Source organism: Anneissia japonica, unplaced genomic scaffold (assembly GCF_011630105.1).
Source record: "Anneissia japonica isolate Jap-2015-1 unplaced genomic scaffold, ASM1163010v1 scaffold288039_len1115542_cov189, whole genome shotgun sequence".
Lineage (NCBI taxonomy): Eukaryota > Metazoa > Echinodermata > Crinoidea > Comatulida > Comatulidae > Anneissia > Anneissia japonica.
Window position 1 is genome coordinate 146,692 of NW_022726160.1, and position 22,384 is coordinate 169,075.

A 22,384-nucleotide genomic window follows, 5' to 3' on the forward strand; every position below is an offset into this window, starting at 1 on the left:
GTAATAGTAATAGTAATAGTAATAGTAATAGTAATAGTAATAATAGTAATAGTAATAATAGTAATAGTAATAATAGTAATAGTAATTATAATAATAATAATAATAATAATAATAATAATAATAATAATAATGATAATAATAATAATAATAATAATAATAATAATAATAATAATAATAATAATAATAATAATAATAATAATAATATCAACAACAGTCAATACCTATACAACAGTGGATTACATTTTGAAATTTATCAAGAAAATATTATATTTACAACAACTTTAACATTATTATCTCTAAAAGCACATACAAATATTTAACCATAAACAATTTTAATTATAAAAGGCCAGGGAAAAGCCCGGGAAAAGGACTACAACACTTGAACAATTATAATTAGGGCCTTTAAAAGAAATTAAAAAGTTTAGACATGATTAAAAAGGAAAACAAATTAGTAGGTATTTGTATATTATTCGCCACCTCCATGTTTATTCAAAATATTTACGAGGACCAATTTTTAATCAAACTGTTTAATCGTTAAACTGTCAGTTTGGTGTTATTTGTACATTATTTTGTGAATGTCCACCACTAGCTAAATAATTAAACAATTTAATTCTGTATTTCAGAAGGTTTAAAATGAGTTTATAATTTATACAGTATATTTATGTTTTAACCACACTTTCATGATGAATTTTCTCATGTTCTTTTTACTTCCATTTATTATGGATTTTTATTTTAAAAGTCAAATTAAACATGGAGAGCTCCCTGACAATCAACTTGTTTTTACTTTTGCGCAATCCTGTCGAGTTTTTTTATATTTATATTTTTTATTATTTTTTAAACCTTTTTAAAGTGCTTGAATTTCTATCTTGCAATCTTGTTTTTGTCTTTGTATTATATATGTTTTATTGACGAAATAAATGATATGATATGATAGATTAGAAATTAAAAATTTCCCCTTCAAAGAGGGGTGGGAGGAGGGGAACAGGTAGGCCATGGTCCTATAAAATGTGAATTCAGCTGGGTTTTTTAAGGTGGGTAAATGCTGTTTCTGGTTGGAGGTTAATAACATTCATAATTTCAAATGAGCAATTAATAATATTTAATTGAATTTTTGAGGTTTTCCCGATTTTTTTTTTTTTTTTTTTTTTTTTTTTTTTTTTTTTTTTTTTTTTTTTTTTTTTTTTTTTTNCAGACATATAGTTTTTAATTTTTCATTCACGCACTAATAAATATTTATAAGCATGGGTACATTGTGAAACCACTTTGATAGTTCAGTAGGCCTTTGATCATGTGCATTCATTCAAATGTTAAATGATTTATTATAATGATATATAATAAGAAAATTTGAAGTATTTAATTTTTTAGTCATTATTTTCAAACATATAAATTGTAAATACTGATAACTGCATTACCTCGTTGACGATGAGTAAATTAAAAGCTTAATTGATGGACGAGGATGGGCAATCCCTGTCAAAACACGCATGCGCTGTACACGCCATGTTTTTGTGAGAATTTTGTTCGTGTTTTTCGATGGGTGTGGGGTTGAAAATCAAGCCTTATTGTTGTACATTTTAATAATTATGATGGTCTAGTGTAAACAGAAATTATTGTAAGTAGTTTTTCAATCTGCTACATCATTTTTTAGTTATACCTAACGTTGAAAATGCTGGGGGGCGACCATCGTTTGTGACCACTTCCGTTTGGTCCTTCGATTTGCGCCTGACGAGATCGTGTGCTTGAATGATAAAAGCAACCTGTTTTCTTCTCGTTGGCCGTGGGAAGGCTGCCTACAAAGACCTATTCTGTTCACCATTTGTAATTTCATAAAATACGTTACATAGGTACCTGTCAATCTGCGGTATGTTTAAACTAATTTTGAAAATATTTGTTGCATTACGCTCCAGATAATATTTTGGAGAATTTCATGTACTTGTTGATGTGAAACTGAAATCGCAAAAACAATTATATAAAATATATAAAAATAAATAAACAATAGGCTAGGCTACAAAACAACGACCTTTTCAATCATCATATTTTTATTAATTAATTAATTAATTACTGATGGGCCCATCTTAAGTTTAAGCCTTGCATACGTTTTTAATAATTTAATTGATTAATTCGCCTAGGCCTAGACCATTTTTTTCACATTTTACTGTATCAAATGTCAGACTCAAGTTAGTAATAAAATGCATTTCATTTAAGCAAACCATGTCGTCATATTTCCGTAGTAAATTTTCTTAGCAATTTGCCTCGAGTGCAAGATGTGGGTTGCTGACATTTGCAGGTACACTATAGTTGTGGAATTAAAAAAAAAAAAACTGGACAGGATGAAGATTTACGGGTCACTTTTTTTTTTTTTTTTTTTAATAAATAATATATCATTATAAGTAATCCAACAAGTCTGAGTGGTGTAGGGTGATATGGACAAGTAGCCAAAGGTCCTGACAGAAAAATATTGTCCTCGTGTTAGACAGTGTGTAAACCTATATTTCTGGGTCTAAGAATAATGATAAATATATGTAGTGTCTTTGTCTATTTCCATAATACATCCATTATTGGGCAAAATTTCCGTAGCAACTACAGACATAGAACTTGTGAGAAGTCTGTGATATAAAATGATTTTTAAAAATTTATCATTTTCTAGGCCTACCGCACAGTATGTCAGGGGAATTTCTCCCTTGTGTATCTTGTTGCATCATCATTATTACATAGCCATCCAGTTTTCCCAGAAAAGGTTTAATAATATATGAGTCTGCTTTGATATCATTATCAGATATTGCATAGTTTATTTTTGTTGGTTCTAGGCCTACCCTACTTAATAATAATTAGTAATTATAATATACCTTTCTCTAGATGACCTTGACCTTATTTTCTTCATTGACACTAACAATGATTACGCCATCAGAATATTGACCACAACACAAGCTGAACACTCTCAATTCCACAACATCTATAACTAGAAATTGCAAATTGCAAGTGAAGTGCTGCAAAGTACAACTGCATATAAATGTTCTTCGAACAAAATTATTTATACGAGTCAAGTGAAAATAATGAATAATAAAAATATAACAAATAGTATGAGACACGGCCTATTGTCTATATTAGAACACTTCTCTTTGTTTAACAAAATCGTAATTTTTCATTTTTGTCAAAAAGTGTCTATAGTGGTGAAGTATGGTTTAGGTTTTTTTAAATAAAGTTTCAAAAATTTCTATGTATGTGGAAAATGTAGTTGATTACCAAAGGTTACAATCTTTATTTTGAAGACTGCATGGTCTAGGAAGTGTACATTTTTTTATGGGGCAAGTTTCCAAGGGCGGGTTTTTTAGGGGCGAGTTGACTGCCAAAGAGTGTTGCCAAAGTGCAAGCCAGCGTGTTATATGATCATAAGTGCGAGACATCGCAAGTGTGAGCCAGCGAGCCATGACGTCACGACAATAGATACGAGACGTTACTCGAGTTGTGCGAGGTATCGGCTGAAATTTGTGGAGTACAATTCAAAAAACAACTACAGTATAGGTCTAATAATGAATTATTGTGATGTTAAATAGTCAATGTTATCTATCAAGGAGCGATGTTGTTTTTCATTGGGACCTTCGTCCCTTCAAGGCTAGGCCTATACCATCCTAGCTAGTCTAGGCCTAGAGTAGGATAAGGCTATAGCGCGACATGTGGACGTTGGTACGTGTTGGTTAGTCTACAAACGTCGCCTAAAGTAATTGATTTTACTAGGCAGAACGAAAGAAGGAAACTCCGCTTTTCAGTCGTCTTAGGCCCTTGTTTTTTGACAATGACCTTTCAGAGGTCAAATTGCTGTCAAGAATATGAATTGGCTGCTTCGCAGCAATTAGCATACCATAAGTCTGCTCTTCAAAGGATTCTGCCCCCCAACTTAAAACTGACTAGTAAAATAATGTGTTGTACCCTGGGTGTCACTTTTTCTTAGGGCTACCGAAGGTCAGAGGCATTGTCTCTAGGGACATTTTTAACATTAAAAAAAACACAGATTTGCTATAGTGTAGGCCTACTGGAGGAATTGCGCTGGGAACCGTTTTTTTTTTAAATCAACTTGTTTTGCTCGCTTCAGACTAACTGTGACTTCCCACTGGTTAAGACCCCAGTAGTCAAACTATAAGTTTTTATCCTTGGATAATATTAAAAGTATGTAAAAAGAAAAAGTAAACATTTTTATAAACCAATATTCTACTTTGCATTCCCCAAGTGGTGGGCATAAAAATAAGTCAGAGGTCCAAAACTTAATTTTCAATTTAATACCAAGGGCTGCAAGCAAGCAAACTAATGGTGAAAATTTGACATTTCCAATGTGCTTACAAAAACCTTTTATACACACTGCTTTATACCACTTTATGCTCAGTTATAAAATCGTCGCTGACATCACGAACTAACACAATCAAAGTAGATTGTGTTAGTTCGTGAAATCACAGTAGCGCGTCAAAACGAGTGTGTATTGGTTGTCAAGCAATTTTGTATTCTTTACCACACAAAAAGTCCTTAACATCAACAGCGCGTATTTTTTGATTTCACGAACTAACACAATTGAATTTAATTGTGTTAGTTCGTGATGTGAGCAACGAAATGTACTGTAACTTTCTGTAGGTTTTTATTTTTAATTGGACCGTACCATTAAGATTGTAGGGAGGTCTTTAAAATATGGATTTTAATTAATTTTCATGGGCTACATGGCTCCCACTACTTTCCCATTTGTTGACACATAGCATGTTGGTGTTTGTTTGCTCATGGTGCTTTGACTGTTTAGATTCTTACAGAATGGAAAATTTAATAATTCATGGATAGTGAGGTTGAGAATGATGAGTTTGACCACATTCTTTATTTACTAATAATAAATATGAAATTTTCATGTTAAATTGTGGATTTTGCATTTAATAATAAGCTTAACTTTATTATGTTTATAGACAACACATAGGAAATTTCAAAATGACTTATTTTTAACTTTGTTTTGACATTACAATGTAATTGAATTCTTGTCTTGAGTAAACTATTGAGTACTTTAGCCAATTATAAACTTTTCTTTTTTTATAGGAATACTAAATTAACCTTTTTTAAAATAGAGAATTCATGATTCTGAAGATAACTTACATTATATACTTTGATAACGTTATCATCAAATTCAGTGATGGTAAGATACTGTATATTGCATAAAAGTATAAAGGATGAGAAAAAAAAACTAGTATTTATTATTTGATTCATGCATGCATACATTTTAACTTTTGTTTATAATTTTGGGATTTCCATATTTTTCAAATAAATATGCAATGTAAACAATTGACATTCAATTAGTAAATTTTAGCATTATTAGGAAATATAATCATACATGACAATAAGTCTCAAAAAAGTGAATTGTTTTACCCGGTAAGGTTCTGTATTCAATTGTAAAGCCCTTTCGCTCACTGCTCTCAACGGTCGTGGGCCGACGCGATTCTATGAAGAACACCTTGATGCACGCACAATGGTTCATTTTCAGTGACAATCCCTTTCGACTGCCACTGAAAATCATAAGACGGCATGGCGTCGTCTAGCTCTCAAAAGGAGCGGAGTTGGATTTATCGCCGACCGTCATATAGTATGACGCACTGAGTGCCCGACTTAAGTTGTAAAACAACGTTGATGACTTAGGCTGAGTGCATACTGTACTCTGGCTCGCCAAGAAATTTACATTTACATGCTATAGCACTGCAAATAACATACTTAACACATAAGCCGTATTCGACTGGTCGCTTTTCGTTAAACCACGCCCACCTGAGCAGTGCAAAAATCCTAATTAACGAAGACGACCAGTCGAATAGATAACTGATAAATACTTGAAAAAACAAAATGGCTGCATAGTTATCGCGATACACGCTGCGTAATCAAGGTTGCTTCTGCTTGTGGCAGTATGGGTTTTTCGTAAAAAAAAATTTTTCATACAGTTTTTGAATTCTGTTAGTCTACAATTATTTTTTGACTTCATGTGGGTAAATACTGTATTATAACTTTTATTTTCTGAAATTTAATCTAAATTTATATTAACGCAAATGTTGTTGCTAAACTGACCAATTGGCCATGTTTGTTTTGGTCACGTGGATAACTTAACACTGTTTAACGCACTCTAATTTACGTTAATTTTTGTTGTCAACGAAGTCTATTTTACGAACCAGTCGAATTGAAATAGTACTCAACGAAAAATCGTAGTCAACAAAATGAACCAGTCAAATAAGCCCATAAATTCAAGTTCATCAACAAATTTATTTGTATTGCCAACTATAATTTAATGAGAGATGATGCATTTAATTGTACTGTAGCTTGACATCTACTGAGGGGAGAGTACCAGCATTTTATAATACCTTGGCAATGGCATGGCTATCGTATGACTCATCTGAGCTACACTGTACAATGTATGTAAACAATCCTAGTCTAGGGTACAGCTGTGAAATTTGACTACTCCCAGTACAAGGTCAAACTGTAATAATACCATAACCCATATCATCAGCATTTAATCTAACTGTTGTTATTTATTTCATAATGTTATTTTGCTGGGTCCTTCATTCTTTGAACCAATTATAGAAAGAATGAAGACTTGTAATACCAACACAATTCATTGTTATTCTATAGTTTATATACCGTACCTACTGTAATTTAGATAAACCAGTTGTAGTAGTTAAATATAACATTCTCTCTAGTATACCACTACTACTAACTAGACCAATGAGTTGGTGCAATCTTTGGTAGCTGTTCCACATGGATTATTTTGTATTGTTTTTTTTTTATGTTACATTTTACTTTTAATTTTGATGTAAACCACACATCCTGTTAATGTTCATCCTGTTATAGTAACTATTATTTTGTATTGTTTCATACTCACAGGACCTGATTGTTAACATATTAAGGTAAGTAGCATATTGAAGTATATACCATGACATTAATCATTATATAATGATGTGTATTTGTTATGGCTTGTTATTTGAGGTGAGTGATTATATTCCCACACCTACTGTACTGTGGAGTGTGAAAAATAGGGCACATTTGGTTTAGAATCACACACCTTCAGTCTGATGGCTGTTTTCTGTTCGGTTGTTTTTTGTTAGTGTACAAGATTAAGCCAGGTCTTTCTTCAATGGCAATTAGGAATATTAAAGTAATTACCTTAACAATAAGTACCTAGAATCCCAGAAGAAAATATTTTGAACTGTTTTGTTATGTTGTAGTCAAGTTGTATGCCTAGGCCTCTTGAGACCAAAATAGAGGAAGGGTGGAGTTGTCTCATGTCCTCTGTTTTCCATTGAATTACATTGCTTACTTACCAGCCACTTCCTTAAAGTAAGTGATGATACAAGACTTTTTACTTCCATGGGGCCACTAAATAGGTTTTGGCAGACATTATTTTGTTTTATATCCGTGGACATGTCCTCAGTAACATATTCATATTGTTGTGTTTGTCATGTTAATTTACTCTAGTGAGCAAGAACAAATATTAAAATATAGTATAATATTTTGATATACCTGTATGCATTCACCATGTAAATTATCTAGAATCCCAGAAGAAAATATTTTGAACTGTTTTGTTATGTTGTAGTCAAGTTGTATGCCTAGGCCTCTTGAGACCAAAATAGAGGAAGGGTGGAGTTGTCTCGTGTCCTCTGTTTTCCATTGAATTACATTGCTTACTTACCAGCCACTTCCTTAAAGTAAGTGATGATACAAGACTTTTTACTTCCATGGGGCCACTAAATAGGTTTTGGCAGACATTATTTTGTTTTATATCCGTTGACATGTCCTCAGTAACATATTCATATTGTTGTGTTTGTCATGTAAATTTACTCTTGTGAGCAAAAACAAATATTAAAATATAGTATAATATTTTGATATACCTGTATGCATTCACCATGTAAATTCTCATGGACAAATATTGCAAGTACTATATAAGGCCCTATAAAAAATATTATTAGTTTATCACCCTATCTGGGCAGGAAAAGTGATGAGGGAGGGAGGTTTTTTTTTTAAATTATTTTTTATTTTGCTAAAGCCAAATATCACCCTTGGGTTGTTTGCTGGTGCATTGATATTCAAAGTAAAACATGATTTATATAATGCAAACAATATCTACTAACTATTTAATAAAATAAATGAAAAAAATAAATAAATGAAATAAAAAAATTTCAAAAAAAATTTTTTTTTTTTTCCAGTACCATAAAAGACATGCGCGCGAGGGTGATAAACTAATAATTTTTTTTATTGGTCCTAAACAATGATAATAAATTTTGTATATTTGTACATAATGACGTGTGCTCATCATGTAAATTTACTCAACAAATAATATTGTGAGGATAAACAAATGATATTCAAATGTTGTGTTGATTGATATTGTACGTATACTGTACTGTACAATAACATAACTGTAACAGTCTGGATCAAGTACATAGGTGCGTGTTTTACGTTTTGAAATTAGAAAGTAAATAATTATTGTGCTTTTTAAATTCTGGTGTTTGTACAGTAGGCCTATCTAATACACTTTTAACTGGAGAACAAAGCATCACTGGCTGGCTAAGATAGCTTGGGATGGCCCTTGTCTGAGTAAATTATTATAATATCATAATTAAAATATATTAGCTCAAGGTTAGTTACAACTTACAATCCTTGCTAAGAAACCATGCAGAAAATACGTATAGTGCTTTACTGTTTATCTCCTTGTTTAGTTACTGTTGCTATTCAACTATATACTATAGTCTCAGTTTCATTAATGTTTTTTTATTATGAATAATTTATATTTTGTTGTTTTCTAACATTGTGTTCAATTGTTTAAAATATATTGATATAGTCATAATATATTATTTAGGTTACAGTATAAAGTATGTTTTGATAAGCACTTTTTTAAAGCATGAATTGATGTACAGTAGAATCATTTCGATTTAAATATGATGTATTTTTTTTATAAAAAAACAAAGAATATTGAGCACTGACTTAAACGTCAACGACTCTACCGTCATCTCGGACAAAATCTTCCTTTTGCCCATCTCTACATGCTCCGCTGCCTATTACCAAAAATGTAAGCCTACTCAATATAAAATTTGGTATTTTCTGCAGTAAAGATTGAAAATTAATTCTTAATCGTTAATTGTCAGCCAGATCTGTTGTTTGTTTACACATTAGACCTACAGCAGACCTACATATTATCCTACGATACTGTACTTGTAAGCCGTCAGCCGCCTGGGCCTGCTGCATGTGCTCTGTTTACAATATACTGTAAATTCACACTGGTCTACTCTATAAATACCAGACATATGCCAAAATTTTGGGCGCACAGCCATTAGTTGATAAGTTGAGTTGGATGACATGAAGTGTCTGGACTTCAAGACTAGTAATTACTTTACGTACGAATATGAACAGCAGCCATTATAGGCCGACTTCAAAATAGGCCTAGTCTATTTCGTTTGCGTGTGTGGGTAAGGCAATCGAGACAGACTAAGAAAGGGTAGTTGAATTGGCATTTAAAGTTGTTAAACTTAAAGAAATTTAAAAATTTTAAAATCTAAATCTTGTAAAACTGAAGTTAAAAATTGAGGGTTTAGGGCCTATAATGAATCATTTTCCGTCTCAAAAATTTCGCTGTCTCGGAGATTCTCTAGAAGGGATTCATCCCCTCGGCCCATGCTCAGAGTTATATAGGCCTACAATGCTTGTCTTTCGTTGAGAGGTAAGCAATTTTATTTATTTTGCAATAAATGAAATGAGGATGTGTCAGGCTGTAAAATATTCCCCGTCAAAAATATTAGGCCCAGAAATCCATTGCCACATTTCAAAAATACGTGCCGATTTCAACGGATATTTTGCAGAAAATTGAGGGCTTTATTTATTATTATTATTGCAAATAAAAAAAAGAAAGAAAAACATTTTTGCGTGATCAATGCAGTATGCATGTAGGCCTTCTAATGTTGTAGGGCCATAGCAAAAATACTTTACTTTTGTGTTATTTTTTATGATTATTGTGCAATAATATTGGGACAAGTAACCTTGTCTTCAGGACAAGTGCATTTTTCAAAGGTACTTGTCCGGGGACAAGTGAAAAAATATGAAATTCCCTCATGCCTGCCATCGGCACTGACTTCTGTGAGACAGTTGATAATAAAGCAGTGAAAACATGCAAAATTATAAATTTGTAGAGATAGGTTATTTTTCCGGGACATTCTTGCTTGCTTGTGGGAGTGCGGGAGACCGTATCGATTTCTGGGAGACGCCCTCGAGTTCCAGGAGATTTGTAACCCCTTCTACTGTATTTGATTGCGAGTACTATTCATAGCTATAGATCAGCTTAGATTAGGCAAGCTCCACCACTCCATTATGGAACATGTTTATTATGCATTTATACTGTACATACCATAGTTATACATTTACAGTAATAGAAAGGAGATATTATGAAAGTTTTTTTGGGATCTTGAAATTGTCATAACATTGTAGTTAACTATATCCTCTAGTGGAAGCCTAACTTTAGGCTTTTAATCTTAGATTGACCTTATTTTGATTTACATAAAGCCAACTGCTGGGTCCTGAGATTGTTTAATTCCAAATCATTTACTGTATGCGCACATAGACCAGTACGTGCCTAATATTTCTTGTGCAACTATTTGCTTTATTTTATGTGCAAATAAGGTTCCGTAATGCATGCATATGACTTGCTGTATTTTATGTATTACAACATAGAGGTTTTTATAAAATCATAATGCAAACAAAAATTGAATAATTAATATCCTGCAACAGCAACAAAGTATAGTTTTATATTTCATATTTGTTCATAACTGTACAACTGAGTGGTTATATTTCATACCGTATAAATGTAGAGTTGCTTTATTTCATATCATGCAATAGAGTACTGTAGAGTACGCTAGATGTGGTTATATTTCATGCAACCAAGTTGCTTTATTTCATATACGATAATGCAGTTTAATTTGAACTAGATGCTGCGTAGCAACTAGAAAACTATGTGTAATTTGTAGCTAGGAGTATTGATTATTTGGCTGATACTTAACGCAAGATTTATGGCATTGATAGATATGGCTTTTTCAGTGAATACGTTGTGGCAGGCCAGAGAGATATGTTATATATTAGCATATCAGCTGAGTCGAAGGGAAGGATAGATTGAAAATGCTAGGATTTCATCAAATCTTATAGGACATTATTTGAAAATGATATTGGTTGTGGAATCACAATATCAGTTTTATGGATAAGAAAATTTTATGTTTATCAAAATAGATACTGTACTTGTTTATGACAAATGTATGTTACTGTAGTAGGCAAGGTGACAATGAATCTCAACATGATGGCACAATTGAAAAAGTTCTGTCTGCCGTATTTGAGAAAATTTTACCCCGGTAGTTGTATCAAGCACATAGAGGACATGTATGCTTTGCTTCCTGTGCAGAATTCCATAAAGTTGCACCTGTATTTTCAGCGTTTTGTGTTTGAGCCTACTAAGTACTCACTTTACCCCTGTTTGGAAAGAGTCTACTGTATCATACATTAGGTAGAGTGCCTAATGTGCCTAATTAGGAAAAGTGCCTTTCCTAATGACACAAGCGAAGTGCACAGCATCTGTCTTGGTCAATGTGTATCATTTGCTTCTTGATTTCTAGTTATTCTTTCCATTTCTTTAACTGTGGCCCTCTATTTGTAGTAGTCCAGGTTTCGGTATGCCAGGACAGATAATTTTAACACACTGATTTGAGAGTAAAGCATGCCTTTAGCTTCTACTACATCCTCTTCAAACCGCAAAGTAAACACACACGTATTTGTTCTATTTAGAGCAAAAATTATTTGGTGAGGTAGAGAGCAAAAACTGCAAATTAGCATCTTAGTAACTACAGAATTTGCACAAAGCTTTTTTCTACTCGACTAGCTACAGTATTGAGTGAGCAATATAAGGGTCCTAGCATTGATATAAAAGACAAGGAACTCTTTGTATAAGGCATACCTGAAAGTAAAATATAGCTGGGCTTAATATCCCTATGTAATATTTAAGGAGTAGTTTTGTAAATATAATTATTTGTAAAGCATATACTTATTGTACAACAAAAATATATTAAAGGGCATTAAAAGATCAAACGCTTATACATACAAGTAATAAACAATTATTGTAAACATTTTGGAAAATACAGTAAGATCCTGAATAAGATGTAATTTCCTTAAAAAATTGACTGAAGTGTGTGTTACAAAAGTACTAGAGTTTCAACCAGTGGGGGAATACGTGTGTGAATCCATGAATTTGAAATAGATGGGGTCCAGGGATAGACTTTCACAGATGGAGAGTAGATGTAGATCACCTCAACCCTGCCATGGTTGGGGCTGAAGTTAGAAAATTCATGACTATGGCACCTAGATGGATGAAAATGGTGCACTCAGACCTAAATTTTATTAATATTTTCCTTTTTTCTCAATTTTTCGTATAAATTTATAAAATTTTGGGGGCCCCTTGAATCTTCCACTGTCAACTAACAATTACTAAAATAACATAATTTTAATATTAAACATTCTGATAGTCTACAGGTAAGTGGATCATGATGATTCTTGCATGTTATTTGTAGCAATGGCATAAAGTAGACATAGTATCAATACTAAAATTTGTGTTAACATAAACTTTGAAAGGTTACTGAACTTCAAATATTAAGTTATTTTCTAGTCATATAAACTACTAGCCATAATAATAATAATGATAATGGGTGATTATATATACAGTAGTGTAATAATGCTATGTAAATTTTTGGCTCATTAAAGATGTTTTTAATATTGAGAATAATTCTGTTTCTAAGGATTGAACTGACTTTTACATCTCTGTCCAGATTATCAATTTAATTTCCTTTCTTAAAATTGCTATGCCATATATAGTCATCATATGCCTATATATGGTCATGATGTATTTGTCACATGACCATATTTAGGCATGTCACATGATCTTGCATTTTACCTTTCAATGCGTAGAAATTGGAATGTTAATATACATGTTTGAAATGTCAAAGCATAAAGCACACAATACATGTTTTCACTTCTTCATTGATAACTAAAATATTAATGATCTTTGAGTTGTGTTGGTTGATATTTCAAACTTGTACAACCATAAAATATTCAACATTTCTTAACTAATTAACTGAAGGTTTCCTCAGCTTCATTTCATTCTATTTATTGGAGAATTTTTTTGTGACAATCTCTTTTCTTTGATTACTACTAAACACATTCTTTCATCTGGCATCTAAGCGAGTATACTGTCCAGTAAATACTCAACCAACCCTTAGCCCGAGAACATGTGAACCACCGAAGGATAGCAGTCTTTGCTCTATCAAGAAATAATGCCCCTTTTTTTCGCTTGTTTCTTAATCATTTTTTAACTAGATGAGCACACCCACATCCCACCCACTTTGCCTTTCTGTAAATCTGAATGTATGAGTATGAGTGGTAAGTTAAAGGCTGCAGATTAAGAAAATTAATTTAGATTGGTTTATGGTTGCTGTGAACATTATTTATGAAAATAATAAATGAAAAGTTGCTGAGCATTCGAAAGTATCAGAACCATGTTTCCTGTTACACCATACACTCTTTTATACTTGCGCTAAAAAAAGTAAAGCATTTCATAATCTGCCAGAATAAGCCAAGTTATAGTAAGATTAAAAGGTCAACCAATATTAATCGATTAGTAAATACTGTATATAATAATAGATTTTTAAAACTGTTTAATTCAGTATGCTAGGGCAAGACTTTTTTTTATACCTTGTTTCGCTAACTTATTTTTTTAAAGGTCGTCAGAGGAGAGTGGAAAATATAAATTAAATTTTTTTTGTTTGTTTTGTTTTGGAGCAATGTCTTTGTAGCCAAAACAAAAGTCAGATAATGCACAGTTGGTACAGTATTTTGTTACAACTTTTTTATAAGAGTTCTTCCTTCAAATATTTGAATAATTATAAGTAATACAGTACCATAAAAAATTTATTGGAAAAGTAAGATCACAAATATTCCAGTGTGCTTTTGGGGAAAATTAAAATAGATACCTTTTAATACTGAACAGTGATGTACCATTACAGCTAAAAAGCTATTATTATAATAACAGTGAAGAAAATATGAATAAATGTATAAAAGAGAATTGGCAACTGTAAGTACTGGTAATCAAATGATCTAAATTTGATATGATCATTGATCATCAACTTATAGTACTGGTCTAAACAACATACTAAATTTGTTTCTATCCAGAGTGAAAGCATTTATTAGCATGCAGTTAGCGCTTAGGCCTACTGTTGAGAGGTGTCCTAGCATGCTCAGGGTTTAGAGACTTCTTTGTGTCTTTAGTGAACCAGCCAGGCTGAAGTGATTAGGCCTGGCTATTATCATATGGTTATTCGTCTGTCAGTTCTGTGTAGAATCGATAGTGTAAAATATTGGAGACTACTCTATTTGGTGATTGTATTATAGCTGAAATTAAAAATTACTAGGTGAATATTTTGGGCATATTGCTTTTCAGTTCTAAAGTACATACTGTAATCAATTGGATTTTAAAAAAATCATATTGAGATAATTAGCATTGTAACATAAAATTGGAAATTACGGTAGCTAAAAATTGGCATTCTGTGTTCTATGTTTGTAACATTTGTGTATTATTTGATTGTTATTGCAAGTATCTGCTGATCTAGATGGTTGTCCCAAAAAAAACCAAAAAAAAAAAAAAAAACAATAATGATTCGCTATACATGATTCAAAAATTAAATTTTATTATCTTGTTCAATTCAATTTGGCTTTAAATTGACATTAAATAATATTTGTGTCATGTATTTTGCAGTAATTAAAATAATGAATTGCTCATTTTGAAATGATTTTTATAATTCTTTCATTAAAATTAATTTTCAAATTTTTGTTTCGCAGATATTGACTGAGTTATCAGTTTCCATACCTTGCATGTGACATACTAAAATATTGGAGACTTCTCTATTTGGTGATTGTATTATAGCTGAAATTAAAAATTACTAGGTGAATATTTTGGGCATATTGCTTTTCAGTTCTAAAGTACATACTGTAATCAATTGGATTAAAAAAAAATCATATTGAGATAATTAGCATTGTAACATAAAATTGGAAATTACGGTAGCTAAAAATTGGCATTCTGTGTTCTATGTTTGTAACATTTGTGTATTATTTGATTGTTATTGCAAGTATCTGCTGATCTAGATGGTTGTCCCAAAAAAAAACAAAAAAAAAACAAAAAAAACAATAATGATTCGCTATACATGATTCAAAAATTAAATTTTATTATCTTGTTCAATTCAATTTAGCTTTAAATTGACATTAAATAATATTTGTGTCATGTATTTTGTAGTAATTAAAATAATGAATTGCTCATTTTGAAATGATTTTTATAATTCTTTCATTAAAATTAATTTTCAAATTTTTGTTTCGCAGATATTGACTGAGTTATCAGTTTCCATACCTTGCATGTGACATACTGTAAGCACAAGAGAACAGCTAACAGGAAATATATATTTGTCTAAGGCAGTGGCTTACCAAACATCCTTATTACACTAGATCCCAATGTTGGTGTGGTAGGAGCTATACGAACTCTATCAAAATGCCATTACCTAGTAGTGTTGCAAATATCAAGGATCCAGAAATTTCCTCACTTTTCTCCAACGAGGATCCTGAGAAACTATTTGATGAACTTAGAGAGATTGGTCATGGAAGCTTTGGTGCTGTTTATTATGTAAGTATCCGAGAAATATTGTAAGTTACTTACCGTAAGAATTATAGTTTCTTTGTAATTAAACAATGTAGAACTACGTAAATATTATAGTAGGCCTATACTGAGAAAATGTAAATATTTAGAGCTACAGAATGTATTTTGTCTGTAAAGATGTAAGGTCTGCAACTAATAGTATGTAGAACATAACCATGTGACAATTATTCACAAACATTCTAGGAAATTGTCATCATCTATAAACAAACCTCATCAATCATTGGACATTCTTATCCATCACCACCATCATTTACATAATGAAAATGCAGAAAATGTATATACTGTAACGCTTTATGCCGTTACGTAGTCTCAAGGCGCTCGAAGTGTGGACTAGCTCCTACAGTAACTTGCTTCTGCCCTAAGGTTCTCTTCATGTCTGAGCTACCCGGCAAACCAGCTACTTTCGTCTGTCCACTCCCAACTCCTCTCGAAAGATATATCTTACTGGGTTCTCTACATTGAGCCATACTGTGTACTCTGGGCCTACGGTTTATATTCCTTATCTAAGAAGACTATTCCACCACCAAAGACATAGGCGAGCATTCGTTCTAACCATCATACCAATCAAGTATGAATTTTTCTTGCTTTAATTAAAATGATGTTTGTGGTTCTAATGTCTCAGCTATGGAGGAAGTTGACTCAGCTGATACAATTCGGACATTTCTTTTTTTGTCTAGTGCATTTTGGTTTTATTTCCCTCTTTCCACCAATGAGTGTAAGTGCCTGTTATGGTTGAAATCTTCTATGTAGAATTTTTTTTTTTCTAAGATTACATTCTATAGGGAATGAAGAAAGTTACACATTGTTTATGATTTTACTGTTTCATATGACCAAAGCAATAAAATCAGTAACATATTTAGCCGTGGGAAATGCTATGTACAAGTAATTTAAGATACAGAAAAAAGTCTTTTATTACTGTACTTTCCTTTCATAAAAAAACAAATAGTTTTTGCTCGTGATGAGATACAACATGTTGTTACTTAATATAGTCTGGAGTACAACTTAGTTATTCTTAAATGTACACTTTAAGTAAATAAATTCAATTTCACATTAGCATCACATATCTTCAGGCATTATAAGAATTTTGTATTCAGCACTAGATTATTGCATGCTATTCGTAATTCGCAGCAAGCCTTAAACACAAATATATTATTATAAATTCAAATTGAGTTAATCTACAGTATACATATAGATTAAAATTTTCTCTTTTACCTTTTGTATTTATTGGCAAGATCATGCTCTATAAAAACACTCTTCCTAACACTAGGCCCAGTGGCGGCACTAAAGGGGCTGTCGGGCTATTACCCCTTCGTTGGGAGGTCTTGCCCCTCCCCCATCAGGGAGAAACCTGCAATTCGTATTTTCTACATATTAGTAGACTCTAAGATCGATTAAATAAGCATTTGAAATCCCTAAATTGTCATATTTTTGAAGGCTTCGCCCCAAGACTACTTAACAAAAATTTTGAGCGACACCCAACGACGCCCATTTTGTTCTCGTCAAGGACATCAGGCCCTCCCCCCTTCCTCGAGGACCATGGACCACCGTCTGGCAAATCGTGGCTCTACCCCGACTAGGCCTACATACACATTAAATATTTTGTTGATTATAATTTTTTTTAAAGCGTTAGTAAAGTTATTGACCAGACTAAAAGTACACACAGCATGACCTTTGGTCAGTTCATAAGGTTATTTTATCTCTTATGTGGATTTTATAAATATTTGTAGTTTGAATAACAAGATAGTGTTTAACAGAGATTAACACACCATACTAATAAGCAGTGCTTTTAGTCTGAAACGGGTACTTAAAAAGTCATAAATATTCATGAGACTCAGTTGCACTATGATCATTATTTTAATTGATTTAAGAGATTAGACTACTTCTGTGGATAGATTAGTACTGTATGCATAGTGTATCCTATTCATTCATATTATAAGTATATAGTAGATGTTTACATGTATAAGTATGTTTACATATTATAAGTTTATCCCATGTATGAAATTTAGCATTGTGTAGGATACACAAGTTCTTAAAAGACTATTAGAGATATTAATGCAGAGAGGAATTAGAACATACCTGGGATTCATGTTATATTAGTATAATGTTTTCTACACATAAACATGTGATCATGGAGATGTGATGATTGTAGGATGGGCTTACAGTATGTTCTTGAATGGTTATTACCATAATTCCTCAGATATAGTCCAACCTCAGGTACAATCCTACCCCCCCCCCACTTTACGCCCAACTCCGAGTACATGCATTTCCCCGGGCAAAGTCCCAGGGTATAATTAAGGTGAGTAGGCCTACAGTAAGTCTAGGTCGGCAAATTTAGCAAATGCTCACAAAATATAAGGATTTGGTTCCGAATTCGGCAGACCTAAATTAGATTAGACTTGGGAGGGGAGCAAACTGCACTTAAACATGTCTGGCTGGGTGTGTAAATATATCGGTACATGTGTATTGTGTAGGATATGCACACGTTTGTGAATGATTATTAATGGTAGAGAGAGGAAGTAGAACATACCTGGAATTCACATTCTTAACATGCTTGTTTGTATCTCTGTCATTTACAGGCACGCAATGTCAAAACCAATGAAGTTGTTGCCATCAAAAAGATGTCGTACAATGGAAAGAATTCCACAGAGGTCAGAACTTTCCCCAAAATATCAATGTAGAGTTTGAAAAATGTTTTATAAGATAATGAATTTCATATAACTATGTAGGTAAATCATAATTGCTGTTCTATTTTTGGTAGCTTTTTTTAAACTTATAATAAATCGGTGTTATGTCTGATGACAAATTGTTTCAAGCACAGCACCATCGGTTGTTATAAAATGACAGTTCATTGGAAAATGATGCAAGCATTATTGTGGATTTATCTATCTGGAAATTATTAAAATATTTAAAAAGAAATAAAAATGTTGGATTTAGATGTAGGAACATAAAAATCTAAACCTACAAAAGTAGGAGTTTACATAGATATGTATAGTACACCACAATATCTGGATTTCCATAACATTTGTTTCTCTTCTCCAACAGAAATGGCAAGATATAATTAAGGAAGTGACGTTCCTACGGCAACTGAAACACAATCACTGTATCGAGTACAAAGGATGTTATCTACGTGAACATACAGCTTGGGTAAGTGAAGTCATTGCTTCTACGTATATTTCTTACATTAATGCATCAGTCTGTTTTTAACATTACATAAGTGAGTCAGATCTGTAAGAAATTGATTTTAAAGTTACTTGACAAGACGGTCTTTGTATTTGTATAGTACTCTAAAACACTAGGCTCTGTTTGTAGTAGAATTTTTGAACAGACTGTGTAACATTCTTCTTGGTCAAATTACCTACCTACCTCTACACAGACCGTGCAAATGTTGCCCAGCAAAAATAACCAGTTTGTTCTAAGCAAAAAAGTCCAATGTTAAGAACAACATGACTTTTAAAGTTGAAAAAACCCAGAGTACATGCTATTTCACCACTTCATTAAACTTTTCACAGAAGGTATCAGTAATTAAAATAGCTATACATACTAAAAATCTATCATTTAGACTTGAGCTTGGTATACCTATTTATTGGTGATATTTACTGCATACCGTATTTATTTGAATAAACACCCGGGGCATATATTGTTGAGAAGGGTTTTTAGGGGGAGTTTATTTGAGGAAGGCATTTATTTATTTGTTTATAAAATGGATACGTATTATGCTCATATAAATGCCTCTTAATTTCACTGTAAATGCGGTACTACAACACATACTTACTGTCAAAATGTGTTATTGCGATCATAATAAGGACTTATTTGATCCCAAATAGGTTAAAAAAATGTAATTCTACTGAAGTAGAACATTAATAGATTGTGTTGTCATTTAAGGGGCGTTTATTCGAGGCAAAAAATAACGCCAGGTCATCATTTAATTGAATTGAATATATTCGAGGGAGGTTAATTATTTTGTATTGATAATATTGTTTATTACAAAGACATTCAAAGACTGCATTTTCTAATCATTTACTATTTACTTGCATATGTTCATAGACAACTATTTATTCTGACTTTTACAGCTTTCCATGGAATACTGCTTAGGCTCAGCTTCTGATATTTTAGAAGGTAAGGAGAGAATAAATGACAGGAAAAAATGTAGTTTGAGGTCATGAAAGTATTTTGTAACCTACAGTACTTTAAAGTGATATTCCTACTGACTGATGTCATAATTTATTCCAGGCCTGCATTTATCATGCAATTATAGTGTAAACACTAACGCTTTGCATCTTGTAACTGGCTGTGTTTAAATTACTTCTGAATGGGCATGTTTGACTTTAATAATGTACTTTCACCTGACTCCAACCTGACCTCTGGTTAATGCCATTTAAGAGCTATTTTCTGAATGGGGATTAAGCAATAATAAGCAAAATACTATCTCATGACTCATTGCTGTAATACAGTAACCAATCAAAATCTAGCTTAGATGAGATGAAAAAGTTAACCAATCAGCACATGTTTTTCTTGAGATACTGATATTGTTGTAATCCATAATGGAATTTTCTGGGTACAGTTCAGCTGTTTAAAAAGCATTACTAAAAGGATATTAAGTCAGAAAGTAGGGTATATAATATTGTGTATGCTAAAGTTTGCATATCACTTAATGCCAAAATCTTAGTTATTTCCTTTAATTTATCTGTTGTTTTAATTGAAATCTATGAATTGGATGGTGTTGTAGTTTGGTGGATAAAACTTTGTCCAGATTATCAAATAATTTTTTTTTAATCAAACTTACCCATATATAGTAATGATGTGCCCACATAGAGTAATTAGTGCCTTGGTCATGATGTGATGACATCATGACCATATCTAGGCATGTCACTTTTTTTCTTCTTTTTTTTTCAAATAAAATTTGATAGATTGGTGAAGGCTTAAGATTCTTGCCATACCATCACTAGGCCCATGGTAATACTACAAATCTTAAAAATTCCTAATGACTAATAATAATATAAACAAAACAACTCCTTTAGCCTTGGTTTGTATAATATACATGAATGACAAGTCACTATAAATACTATTATTGATCTGTTTATCGAAAGGTCCACTGATTAATCTCAGATAAGAAAGTATAATACATACTCCAAGTATTGAAATACACGCCATCGTGTTGGGATTCAATATTTCGACATTAATTATGTCATCATCAGGAATGAGTGATCTGTTTATATTTCTTGGATTATTTGTCGTATTGTTTCAATTAAAGTCCAAGGTTATCATTTTAAAATCCATATGAATCATACAAAACATATCCTTCCTCAGTGATATCTCACCTTTTATAATTGTTTATTAAAAGTTTATTTTTTCCCATTCTTTTAAGTTTGTATCGATTGATTTTTTTTTTTTTTTATCTCTGCCAGTAGCTTAGTCACACACTGTAATGAATATTTGGTGAACTCTGTATTTCTTAGTTCATTTGTATATAAATTTATTTGTTAATTTGTACCGTATATACTCTCGTATATGGCGATCCACGTATAAGACGACCCCCGAGTTTGGGTAGATTTTTGGAGAATTTTTATGTCGGATGACCCCCCTGTTTCACCGTCAGAATTCCTACTGCTTGCTGCTCTCTATCTTGATACTGCTAAAAACAGAGCCAAATGAAAAATGGGAAAAAAATTCTGTGAATTCTTTTTCATTTTTCATTAATTTTTTTTTTGTCTCAAAAACATTGGTCATGGTGATATGATGATGTTGTATCATATAAATAGCTATTTATCATATAACACCTGATAGTAGTCAAACCAGACCAGCTTCCATGTTTTTTTCTGTTTTTTACATCCAAAATGTCCATTTTTCATACCAACTCCTTTGCAGTCATTACTTTCTATTTAAAATATTCCATTACCGCTAAAAATAAGCCATTAATGTCTGCAACACTTTCATTGACACTCCCAACCCCATCACATGTTTTATTGAATTATTATTATTATTATTATTATTGTTATTATTATTATTATTGTTATTATTATTATTATTATATAATTGTTTTTCCAAGGGAGAGAAAAAATAATGTAAACATAAAACAATGGAATTTCAATTTTGACTAATGAGCTCAGATGCAACATTGTTTATTTAAAGCAAACTATATTACTATTTTCAAGGTCTTTATAATGTTTTATCTTTAGCTTATAGTCACTTGATCTTTAGACAGTAAAGGTAGGATAATATGTGTTTGATTTGTGTGCCAACTCTAATACTAGCATTACATGAATTTTTCTTTTTGTTCTTACAGTTCATAGAATGCCCCTTCAAGAAGATGAGATCGCAGCAATAGCCGAGGATGCACTTAAAGGATTATCCCATCTTCATAGGCATAACAAGATACATAGAGATGTAAAGGCAGGCAATATATTATTAACAGATAATGGAACTGTCAAGTTAGGTATGTTCTTTATTCCTCATTTTTTAAAAATGTATTTATAATTCTGTTTGATAAACAATTTTTTTTTAGAAAAATGTATATCCCTATCTCGAATTCAAGTTGCAGTGGGCACTTTATATCATTCCTTAATTGCATTTTTTTTTTATTGAAATGACTTTGGAAAAGAAGATTGTAGT

General features: G+C 31.9%; 1 protein-coding gene across 2 annotated transcripts in view; it reads left to right on the forward strand.

Moving 5' to 3' along the window:
- Positions 1 to 1,487: 1,487 nt before the first annotated feature.
- Positions 1,488 to 22,384, forward strand: part of LOC117113059 (serine/threonine-protein kinase TAO1-like) — a gene marked incomplete in the record, with an annotated part of 35,148 nt that continues 14,251 nt past the window's right edge. The window contains 7 exon segments of one of the 2 annotated variants that reach the window (XM_033256289.1): positions 1,533 to 1,609; positions 6,883 to 6,905; positions 15,445 to 15,742; positions 18,352 to 18,423; positions 18,818 to 18,919; positions 19,846 to 19,891; positions 22,059 to 22,208. In XM_033256289.1, coding sequence (XP_033112180.1) covers positions 15,611 to 15,742; positions 18,352 to 18,423; positions 18,818 to 18,919; positions 19,846 to 19,891; positions 22,059 to 22,208 — 502 coding nt within the window. 2 annotated transcript variants of the gene reach the window in all.